The sequence below is a fragment of the Acomys russatus genome, chromosome 3 (assembly GCF_903995435.1).
Source record: "Acomys russatus chromosome 3, mAcoRus1.1, whole genome shotgun sequence".
Taxonomy (NCBI): Eukaryota; Metazoa; Chordata; class Mammalia; order Rodentia; family Muridae; genus Acomys; species Acomys russatus.
The window spans coordinates 55,911,944-55,924,412 of record NC_067139.1 but is presented as its reverse complement, the minus strand read 5'-3'; the positions used below and the strand labels follow the sequence as shown (position 1 = coordinate 55,924,412).

The window sequence follows — 12,469 nt, the reverse complement described above, 5'->3', positions numbered from 1 at the left end:
TGGCCGCTAACAATCTGAAGTCCTATGGCTGTCCCCTTAATTTATTTCTTTTGGAAATCCTACCTTACAGAGAAGGAAAGCAAGATTGAAGAGGATGAGCCTAGCCCAAGGTCTCTTCAACTCACAAGAGGCCCAGAGTTGGGATTAAGAACTCAGCTCAGCCTAATTTTCGATCCTAGTTCCCAACTCCTATTTGCTGGCCTTTGTTGAGAGGCAATCTTGGGTTAAATCAATTCGTTTGGAAATCTGGAACTTTCTTTGAAGCTTTATAAAAAAATTTTATTTATATTGTTAGAACAATAAAAATATTTTTTAAAAAGCTTGATTAACATGGAGTCCAGGCCGGGCGTGGTGGCACACGCCTTTAATCCCAGCACTCAGGAAGCAGAGGCAGGCAGATCATTGTGAGTTCAAGGCCAGCCTGGTCTACAAAGGGAGTCCAGGACAGCCAAGGCTACACAAAGAAACCCTGTCTCAAAAACAAACCAAACCAAAACAAAAACATGGAGTCCAGAATTTCCTATGTACACTAGAACTCCTTGTTGTCTACTTTAAAGTCTTAATATCTGAAGTACGGGTCCTATGTTCTATGTTCAATTTTGTTTACTCTGAAAATGACTGTGTTCAAACCCGTGAACTTGCTATACTATACCAATCATGGAGGAACCCTCAGAACATGCCTCACATCGTTTCTTAATACAGAGGGCCACCATGACAGCCTTTTCCACATGAGTGGATCACACAAGCTATCAGGTACTTATTACATCCATAAACTGGTAATATGTTACTTTGGTGAACTTACAGTCAAAACAAAGTATCAACTCTGTAAATGAAAAAAAGAATCATATAAGACCTGAGCTCAGATCTCCAGTGCCCATGTAAAAAGTTGGCTGTGGCAGCTCATGCCTATAACCCTAGCACTGGGGGAGTTGGAGGGGGGTGAGGGAGGGAGGGAGGGAGGGAGAGAGGGAGGGAGAGAGGGAGAGAGAGAAAGAAAGAGAGAGAGAGAGAGGAGAGAGAGGAGTCCAGAGATGGACTTGAAGTATCTTCTATAATGCACACACATACACACACTCCTACCTGTGTTGGGCTTTTGTTAAATATTTCCCCCTCTTTGAAGCTTCCAAGGCTGATTCTTACACTTTGTTAAAAGGGAAAATTAGCACATGATAGAGGCATTAAAGACATACTAGGTCCAAAGTGACCGGACCTAATCAGCACCAAGGGAAGAGAACTGGAAAGGAAAAGTAACTTCAACTACTTTGGATCTTATTTCTGTATCATTTGAGCTGTCACAGATGGCATGACATTAACTTTTTGGAAACTAATGGCTGAATCTAGTCCTCCCTTTCCACGGACAAAGACAAAGAATCCAGAGGTTCTGAGTGGTTGAGCCCACTTGTGTCCTGTCGTCTAGTGGGAAGCTCTCATCAGAGCCAACTTAGAGACAAGTGCTGCATTTAGGAGCGTTACAAAGCCATCTTCCACTTCCTGTTGTGGGTATCAGAACTGCTACCCACCCTTAGAGCCTTGGCATGAAGCATGCATAGATTCACGAGAGAAAGCAGGTGTCAATTGTCAAACCACAGAGGCAGAAGGGGGTGGAGATGACACTTCACCCTGCCTCTGTGGCTTACACTTTGCCATACTTTTTCTCCTCTTCTCAGAGTTTATTTCCTTTTTCACAGAGGTTCCCACGCCCTTTCACAAGGTCACAAACAGGAGCCCTCCTGCCTCCAACACACACACAACTAACCAAGCAGCAGCCAGCATGGTAGACAAGGCCTACGAACATGAACAAAGACTGCAGGCTACAGATGGCCCACCAACATCCATTTCCAAGAAGTGTGAGATGTAAAATTAAGAATTCACAGCTGGACAGTAGTGGTGCACGTCTTTAATTCCAGAACTAGGGAGGCAGAGGCAGGCAGATCTCTGAGTTCGAGGCCAGCCTGGTCTACAAAGCAAGTCCAAGACATCCAAGGCTACACAGTGAAACCTTGTCTGGAGAAAAACAAAACAAAACAAAACAATAACAACAAAAAATTCATTAGGAGATCAGAACTCAGCAGGAGAGCATGTGCTTAGCACCAGGAGGCCCTGAGTCCAATCCATAGCACTGCAAGGGTTGGGGGGGCATAAGAAAAACCTCTCCTGGAGACCTCCGTGTTATCTTTTCTGGATTTGCCTGGGGTTGTTATAAACACCTTTGAGAAGGGAGCTAGCACTGGCCACAAGTTCATGCTAGAAATAGCTAGCCCTTCTGACCACCAGGCTCAGCCTTTATCTGTTTCCATTTCTTGGTTTATTTAGTCTCCTTTCTGTGGCTGCTTCTTTCAGAAAGACTCCAAATTTCTAGATTGGGCAACTGGTAGCAAATGCTGTGTCCTATAGTATGCAGTATTGTAAGGCCCTGGCTTGAGCTCTCAGTTTTATTTGACTCAGTCAGACTACCAACTTCTAGTATCTATGAAAAGGTATTTGAGGAAATGTGTTTCTCTTGGCTGTTTATCACGTCTTCTGTAGCTACTACATCTGCAGAACTCAGAAGACACCGGGTCGACATATGTCATCTACATGCGCAGACGTTTACGCCCATCCGTTCTTTGTGGCTTGTTTTTCACTCTAACAGTGATCTCCTATCAGCACAAAGTAGTCTTTGTTTGCAGTTTGGGATTCTGAAGTACAGGCCATGGCAAAGGTCGCCAATTCACCAACGCAAGCATGAAGTCACTTTGTGCGGAGTTCTAGTCAACCTTCTAACACTTCCCAAAGAGTTCTGCTTACAAGTAACCCCATTAAGTAACATGACTGGTAGCTTCAGTCAACATGGTGGCAAGCCAGATTTTGGTCAAGACTAGGAAAAGAGGGCGCATCATTTTGCTTGCCTTGGTTGATGAAAAGAACAGTCAGTCCTCGCCTTGCCCATTGTTACAGTTTGCGTGCACAATGTCTCTCGCAGGCACATACTGAGGCCGTGTTCCCCAGCTCCTTGCACTCTTTTGAGAAGTACTAAGAAACTGTAGAAGGTGAGAGGCCAGGTGGAAGAAATCTCAGGCACTGTAAGCTAAAACAGGACCCCTCCCTTCCCCCCAATACCTGTTTTTATTTATTTTGTTATAGGATTGGAAAGCTGAAACACACTCTCACCTTCTTCAGCCAGAGCTGTTATACAGAGAAACCTTTTCTCAAAAAAAACAAAACAACAAACAAATAAAAAAACAACAACGACGAAAAAGAAACTTTTGTTGACTTATCATTATTTGGTGTAATTCTAGTATTTCTGGGCTGATCAATACTCATGATTTCTGGGCACACAATTAGGATGTGCAGATAAAATAAACAAAAACACGGAGAAGGAATGGACACAAACTGGGTGGGTTATGAGCAAGGGTGTGAATGGGAGGGATTAGGAGGACAGCAGTTTTCAAATATTTGAGACACATGAGAAAATACACTATAGAATAACAGCTGTAATCCCAGCACTCAGGGAGGCAGAGGCAGGAGGATCTCTGTTAGTTCAAGGCCAGCTTGGTCTATAAAACAAATCCAGGCCAGCGAAGGCTACACAGAGAAACCCTGTCTCAAAAAAGGAAGGGGAAAAAAAAAAAGCCTCACAAGCTATGAGCTCCCTGTTCCTGGAAGTGCTAAGCAGAGATTGAAGGCATCCAGTAGCTGCAGTAACAGACCAGGGTACTCTTTCTCCCAGGAAACTCTGATGCAGTGACCTGGGGCCATTTCCTTGGCTTGTTCTATTTGTTTTTCTTTTCTTTTCTTCTTCTCCTCCTCCTCTTCCTCCTTCTCTTGAGACAGGGTTTCTCTGCTTAGCCCTGGCTGTCCTAGACTTGCTTTGTAGACCAGGCTGGTCTATTTGTTTCTTAAAGCCCTGGAAGCAAAGCCTGTTTTTGTTAGGGGTTACAGTTAAGCACTCTGGTGCAGCTCCAGTTATAGGAAGTTTACTAATATAACCGAGGCTGCCTTCTTGAAAAAGAACACAACAGCCCAAACTCAGAAGAACCATGCCCAAGTGTTCGTAGACTTAAAGGGGACCACTCTTCCTAGCCAGCTGAAGGTCCACGGGCCTATCCTCAATAACCTCTGACAGCTTCTTCTAAGCTGGTACCTCCTGTCTACCAAGACCAAAACAGGGAAAACCAAGTGGCGAAGAGGGAGGGGGCTGAGAAACCGCTGCCCTTCATCATCAACGTGTATGAGCTGACTCAAGAATGGGCAGCAATGCAATCGCAGCAAGTTCTTCATGTGACAAATGACACAGGGCAACTGAACATACGCATCACCAATGAAGGCATCCCCAGATACACAAGCACACCACTAATAACAATTAAGTTTACGGAGAGTTTGCAAAATTAGGACGGGGTCAGTTATTTATTTTCACCCGGCAGTTGTAAAAACAGTGACGCTGGTCCACAATTATGGGATGTCTTAAGAGGGGGGTGGGCACAAATAAAAAAAAGATGGTATTTAAGCCTGATGATTGGTTTATGTGGAAGGCTGGTGGCTCATGTAGATAAGCAGACTGACTAATAGAAGAACTGACGGTGTCATCTTCATCTTGTGGTCTTGAGACGCATACAGTTGAAGTTACCCCTCAAGCAGGGCTTGCCAGTCTATGAAGTGGGCTGCCGAAGCACTGCCTGGGGGTTAGGCCTCTCTCACTATGGAAAGAATGAGCCTTCGATTGTGAGGCAGTTTCCGGGGCAGGCAGGTTTATCCTCCATGTATTATGTGGTATGGAGACCAGTGATTTAGTCATTTTGTGGCGATGTGATGTGGCTGGGAAAGTACAGACTTCACAGTCAGACTAAGTTGTGAGTCTTGGACCTCTACCACATAGCTCAGCCATGACATCTTGCTCAGAGTTTTTCCTTCTACAAAAGAGGATGTGCTGGATAACTTCATGTCAAGGTGATACAACCTAAAGTCATCGAGAGGAGGGAACTGCAATTGAGAAGCTGCCTTCACAAGACTGGGCTGTAGGCAAGCCTTCAGGGCATTTTCTTTTCTTTCTTTCTTTTCTTTTTCTTTTTTCTTTTGGTTTTTCAAGACAGGGTTTCTCTGTGTAGCCTTGGCTGTCCTGGACTAACTTTGTAGACTAGGCTGGCCTCAAACTCACGGCCATCTGCCTGCCTCTGCCTCCCGAGTGCTGCAGGGCATCTTCTTAATTACTGACTGATGGAGGCAAGCCCAGGCCATTGTGGGTGGCACCCTCCCCCCTCCCCCCCACTGGTGGTCCTGGGTTCTGTAAGAAAGCAGGCTGAAGCAGCCATAAGGAGCAAGCCAGTAAGCAGCACCCCTCCATGGCTTCAGCATCAGCTCCTGCCTCCAGGTTCCTGCCCTGACTTTGGTGATGCACTGTGACGTGGAAAGGTAAACCGAATAAACCCTTTTCTCCTCAATTTTCTCTTGGTCATGGTGTTTCATCACAGTGATAGTAACCCTAGCAAAGACAAGGGATAACAGGAAACTCATAGGATTATTGTGACCATGATCAAGGCGGAGGACATACAAATGAGGACAGCCCCTCTCTTCTGAGTGCTAAGATTACAGGTGTGAGTCACCACACCAGGCTTGATAATACCCATTGGGATTACTATGTGCCGGGCGCTACATGAATGATCTCATGTGGCCGTCACTGCAATTCTAGGAGCAGCGCTGTCATCACCTCTATTTTGCCATCAAGAAACTAATGCTTGGTGAGGCGCCGTGGTTTGTCCACAGTCAACTCCACTATCGGATGGTGGGGAAGACAAGGGGACCCAGACAGTCTTATTCCAGAGTCAATGCCTTAAAAGCACTGTATGCACATAGCAACCCGTATGAAGTTAACGTCCTGTCCTCTAATATATCTTATCCAGTATACGGTCATCTTGGAGAACCATATCTCCAAGACACCCTCCCAGCGGAGCAAGCTTCGGAGTGATAGCCTAGTGACCACAGTCAGACACTACCAGGGAGTAACGGCCTTTCTCTGGGTAACTATGGGGCTTTTCTGCCAGCAAAATCTGAGGCCTTCTAAGCCATCTCAAGATGTTTTAGCGTCTAGCTGTAATAGCTGCCACGGCTGTTTCCATGCAGTTGGTCATACAGACAAGACAGTTCAATGCTGTATGATGCAGAGAAAAGCTAAGTACAGGAAAGCAGCGACCACTTAGCTCCATAACTGGCACTCAAGTGGGCAAAACTTCCAAATACAGTTGTTGACTTGGGGAGGCATAAATCACAGAAGAACACAGAGACCAGCTTATCTTGTAGCTAAAGCTTCAGAGGCACCTTCTCAATTATATGATTAAGATTACATATTTAAAAGACCATGGTTATTTGGAGCATTTTATATGTCTGTTTTGCATTTCCTTCCTCTTCTTCCTCCTCCTCCTCCTCCCTATTAGACCCAGAAATCTGGTTTTGAATATTGGATCAGGCTGGATTTTCTTTGTATATTTCTGCAAGTCACCCCTCTTTAGTGGCTTTAGTCACAAAGTTGGAATAGTAATACATGTTTTGTGATGAGCTACAACATGGTAGGAGTCTTATGAGAGACCTAGGCATGGTGGAGGGTAGAACACTATAATTTTATATCCAGCATATACCATTATTCATAGGACTATGCTAGGCTACTGATTGAGTAAAAACTAGAGCCTATACTTTTGGGAGCCCAGAGTAATATTCAACTACTCACAAACTACACCTGCTATCTATGCGCTGAAATTTTCATAAGCACCAAGAGAGAAAGGCAATGGTTAAAAATACCACCAACCAAATGAAGCCAGATGCCAAGCAACATTTATACCCAAAGTGAGCAGTCTACCAGGATGCCAGATCTAACACAGAGATGTCTAGATTTCCATTACAAGTGAAATTGAGGGTCAGGGAGATGCCTTTATCAGGTAAAAGCCCTTGGCGTGCAAACCTGATGACCAGAGTCCAGTCTCCAGATTGTGCACTGGGCAGAGAGTTGTTCTCTAACCTCCACATGCCTAAACTTGCATGTGTCTGTGCACACACACACACACACACACACACACACACACACACACACAGAGTAAACATTAATGAGTTGATCTACAACTCTTAAAAAGCCTATCCTCACTCTAGCTTTCTCAACTATGCCTAGCTACTGAATCTTCTATTTAAAATGAACCTCACCACAGCGAAATGGATGTTTAGCTGATCATCAGCCTGGTTCACTAGGGAGATCAGCGTCCCTTTTAGTGAACTGATCAGGTATTGAGAGCACCCCCTCCCAGCACAGGAAGTGATCAGAGTTTTCATGAATATGAAAACAGAGATAAATTGAGCAATGCTGCATTAATGATCAGAAGAAATAAGCTGCTTGTGTCCTACGACATTTTTCTGTGAACATCCAAAGCTATACACCACGCTCCTCACATTTCACAGTAATGATTAGAGCCGGAGGATTTAGTTAGTCATAGGCATTAAAATTAAACACTTGCAACGCAACTCATATGCCCACAAGAAATGCCAGAGTGAGAAGCAGTATTTCATTAGTTGACACAAACATCAGACATACACTATCATAACCTATGTAGAATATTTTTCAAAGTTTAAAATAGATCTTTTAGGCTCAGAGGTTAAAATAGACCTTTTAAAGGGAAAAAAAATATACATATCATTTTTACTTCCACAAGAGCTACCATTGAAATAACAAAGAAACATTTAAATGAAATCTTGAAGATAAATTTTATTATTTACTTTTAAAGAGCACTGTTTACATTATTTGTACTTAGGTACATGGTACGTGGCATCCGGGGAGCATCAAAACTTGCTCCCCCCTGAGCTTCCTGTTAAGTGGCCATCACCTTCCTGGTGACTGAGTGCTAGAAGGACTTGGCTGGTGCCATGTTCCACCCTCGGTCCTCCCTAGAGCGGGCTCAGGAGGAACTGCCACCCCATAACTGTACCAGGCACAGGTGCTCAGCCACAAGCACCTTGAAGGTCAACGGGTCCTATCAGGCTAGGAAGGCCTTCAGACAGATGGGTTTCCTTTTATTATTTTTCTTTTTACAAAGAAACTTTCATAGGACCTAACAATCAATATGCACTTTATAAACAATTATATAATCTCATTTTTAAAAAGACAGTGAATCCTTTTTTTTTTTTTTTAAATAAATACTGGCGACACCTACCGGCAGAAAATATATTTCAGTCCACAGCTTGCCAGAAGCCTGGTCTACAGAAGCTGCCTTTTGTACTTTCCCCGAAACCCACTTAGGTTTCTTTTTCCAATTTTGCCTATCTCCACTATTAGGAAGTGATTTATATCTGACCAATGAAGTTGGAAGCATCCACCTCTGCCTCAAGTTGTGCAAAATGTACTTTTATTATGCTGAAAGTAATTATAATAATAAAACTCAATAGTGATACTTGAAAAATATTGACTATCCCCTCCAAAGCATTCACCTCCCATCCCTGTTTTTACACAAGCACATCCCTACAAAGGGAAAATGAAGCATATTAGATTTTGAGGATCCAATTAGTAGTGAGAGAAATTAGCATAACAGTTCATGAAATGTTACAGCAAATATCTACAGACTATGACTAACAAAGAAAGAACAAGCAAGGAGGTTCACTTAAGCCTCACCAAAACACAGGACGGAGAGATAGAAAAGAAGTGGTCAGAATCCACAGCTATTTTCACTATTGTTTTCTTTGGCCCACTTTATTTAGCCAAGTCGCTTATGCTTTTTCTCCTCCTAGGAGTTTGAGGAGCCAACAGCCCCACTGCAATTGAAAACTCATATCCATTCCAGGCTGCACAGCCCTGAACTCCTTGAAGGTGCCACCCTGTCCAAAGAAATGAGAACCAACCACACTTCCACAGCTGCTGAGAGTAAAAATCTCTGAAAATATTCAACTGAGCTAGGGAAAGGAGAGAGGCTTAGCTTGTACTCAGCATACAAAAAGGGGGATACGACCAGAACCTATTGGAGTCCTGTTGGGGGAGGGAGCAATCCTGCTGTAGGAAATGAATCTATGATGCTAGTCCCCACCCCAACCCCCAACCCCTGCAGTGAGGGGAACTCACGAATGCAGTGTCAAGGGCGACACACACCTGCCTCTAGCTGCATCTTCCCCTCACCCCCGTGGTTGTCCTCAGAGGTGAAGGAGAGTGGAGAACACAGGCACAGACATAAAGATGAACTAGTCCTATGGACTACACCACAGCTGGGGACTGATAAGGCAACTGACATTTTTTTTTTTTTCTTCTTTCGGTTTTTCGAGACAGGGTTTTTCTGTATAACAGCCCTGGCTGTCCTAGACTCGCTTTGTAGACTAGGTTGCCCTAGAATTTACAGAGATCCACCTGCCTCTGCCTCCCGGAGTGCTGAGATTTAAAGGCGTGCACCACCATGCCCAGGTCAGCAACTGCCTTTTCTAAAACCCTGAAAAATTAGTGAGGATCGCCTATCTCCTCCCAGCTGAACCTAACCAACGTCTAAGGGCAGTCAACAATTTGCCAGAGACAGGACACATGGGGGTGGGGGAAGAAAGCCTAAGAAAACCGATCCGAGAGGACGCCTCAACTACCCAAGGGCACAAAAAAACTTCCCAAGAGAGGGGAGCTGCTTCCAGTATTTCAAGGCAGCTTCCCATCTCACCAGAGTATAACTCATTTTCAGCAGTCATGAAAGAGACCCTCGATTACTCGTTCAGCCCATATGAATAGCACCCTCCCGCAACCTCCTTTATTGCTTACTTGTGACAAGTAAAGGTGCCCGGGCCAGCCGGCCCTTGCTCTCCAACAGCTACAAAACCAAGGGTGGCTGGTGAGCTGTCTGAACCGGTCCGCAAGAACTTAGGCTCTCTCCCAACCCCGGCTGGGGAGGGATAGACATTGCTTTATAAAGGGGCTCTTTCCTGACACCCAGGCTTCTCAACAGGTCAGCGGTGGGTGTCTTTGCCCGCACTAGACAGAGACCGGGGCTTTATTTGCCGGACGGTTGGGCAGGAGAAGCAGCAGCGAGGAGCTGCAGTTCCCGGGCTCAGGGAGAGGGGCAGGGATAGAGGACCCACGAAGAAGGAGTCAAGGGGAAATACTCGAAGTGGGGATCCGGAGAAACGCAGCACTTGGGGGAGATGGAGAGAAAGCGAGCAGTACACAGGGGCAGACGGCGGAGGAGCAGGGAGGTGCAGGTGTGTGGAGAGCGCGTCCTACCTCGTCCTTGGCCGCCCCGCTGCCCAGGGGCGCCTCCAAGCTGCAGTTTGCCCTCTTGACAGTGAGGTAGAAAGGGTAATCCTTGGCCACCATGGCGGCTGCCGGGCCTGCCCTTTGAGATGTCACTGCTGAGCCCAGGCGACAACAAAAATCCCGGGTGAAAGAGGGCCCGAGCTCCACGATGCCGGCGGCGGCGGCGAAGCAGACACCTACAGCGGCTTCAAGCCGGGTGGACTAGACGCTTAGGCTTCAGCAGGAGGGGCGGGGCCGCTCAGGTCACGCCCACAGAGGGCGGGCGAGTAGGCGGGACTAGAGAGGCGGATCCCGCCCCCTAGGAAAACCAGGTGAGAACTTGCAGACACCTCCTGGGGCTGGGGCGGTTCTGCCAATTTTGGGGGCCTCAGGGAACGCGAGTGGAGCCGCCAGACTCGGGACAGCTCCACTCGTGGAAGAACAGCCTGTAGCAAGGAGGCCAGGGCCCGGGGCAAACACAGAGCGAGGGGGTAAGTCCCAAGCAAAACTTTACACATTATTTTATTTTTTGACTGTATCCCTGGCTGTCCTGGATTCACTCTTTCCACCACCCCCACCCCCAATTAGCATCATTAGTAGGGTAAAAGCAGTGCAAACAGTAAAATGCATCCATCATACGTGTGCAGTTTACATAAGTGTGAGGTGTGAATAATTCAAAACAACCTCGACAGCCGAGACACAAATACTTTCCACCACGCGCGGAGTCCCCTCCAGGCAGACCGCTCTACACCCACGCAGGATTGATTCGGTCTGTTTCCACTCTAAAGCGAAGACCACGCTTTGGGGCATCTTTTCTGGGGAAACGCTGACACTATAAATGCCTAAGGAACGACTACAAGGTCCTTGCTAGAGCCCTGCCCATGGAAAAACAAACAAAACTAGAAACAATGGTAACAGTCTTCAGTAAAGAGCTTAAGTAAACTTTCTTCACCATTGAACACTACCTCACAGCGATCGGACAGGAGAGGGGTCTATGGGCGTGGAACTGAAAGATCTCCTTTATACTGGACTCAGTTTGAAAATAACTGCAAAGGGCTGGGAGTGCTGCTCTTTGGTAGAAGAGTCAGCAAGAGTGAGGCTCTGGGTTCAATTCCCAGCATCATTTGTGTTCAAACACAGCTGTAGAAGAATCTGAGCCTCGCTTACACTGTCCCTAGTGGCAGAGGAGAAACATCTGGGATAAAAAGGGCTAAAGTTAGTGGACAAAGGGACTTTAAGGTTACAGCTAGCGGGGCGAGGTGGCACGCACCTGTAATCCCAGTTCTTGGGGAGGCAGAGACAGGCAGATCTTTGTGAGTTTCAGGACAGCCAAGGTCACACAGAGAAACCCTGTCTTGAAAAAATAAAATAAAATAAAATAAAGTTACAGCTAATGGTTTTCATTTTTTTTTTTTTAACAAGAAAAATATATTCACATGTCACCTGGGAAAGAAGAGATTAATTTTTGTTTGTTTGTTTGTTTGTTTTTTGAGACAGGGTTTCTCTTGTAGTCCTGGCTGTCCTGGACTTGCTTTGTAGACCAGGCTGGCCTCAAACTCACAGCGATTTGCCTGCCTCTGCCTCCCTAGTGCTAGGATTAAAGGCGTGCATCACCATGTCCAGCAAGATTAATTTTCTTTCTTTCTTTTAAAGATTTATTTATTAATGCATACACAGTTCTCTACCTGCAGGCCAGAAGAGGGAATTAGATGACATTATAGATGGTTGTGAGCCTCCATGTGATTGCTGGGAATTGAATTCAGGACCTCTGGAAGAGCAGGTAGTGCTCTTAACCTCTGAGCCCACTCTCCAGTCCCAAAATTAATTTTCTTAAAGTTATCATTTCCTCCAAATTACATTTCTTGTAAATTTCACTATAGTATCTGTCCATCCTCACGTGAAAGGAACAGCAGATGTTGTTACAGAGAGGTACTGACTCTTGTTTTTGCTTCTTGGATGTGAGGGAAACAGTGTGATGGAGAAATAGGAACCCTGTTTCGGCATTCTCTGCTCCTCTTTTAGGGCATCCAAGTTCAACTCCCAGCACCCACATCAGGCAGCTCACAACCATCTACAACGCTAGCTTCTGGGGATCTGATGGTCTCTTCTGGCCTCCACTGACTCACACATACATGGGAACACACACACACTCTCTCTCACACACACACTCACTCTCTCTCTCTCTCTCACACACACACACACACACACTCACTCTCTCTCTCTCACACACACACACTCTCTCTCTCTCACACACACTCTCTC

At 45.7% G+C, this 12,469-nt stretch overlaps 1 protein-coding gene across 3 annotated transcripts in view; it reads right to left on the bottom strand.

The window, feature by feature from the left end:
• Arhgef3 (Rho guanine nucleotide exchange factor 3) overlaps positions 1–12,469 on the bottom strand; it is a 278,972-nt gene that overhangs the window by 58,349 nt on the left and 208,154 nt on the right. The window contains exon 1 of one of the 3 annotated variants that reach the window (XM_051140706.1): positions 10,196–10,439. The exons of the other annotated variants lie outside the window; for them this stretch is intronic. Within the exon in view, the coding sequence (XP_050996663.1) occupies positions 10,196–10,288 (93 nt within the window). The 5' untranslated portion in view covers positions 10,289–10,439. Of the gene's footprint in view, positions 1–10,195; positions 10,440–12,469 lie in introns of those variants that run through there. 3 annotated transcript variants of the gene reach the window in all.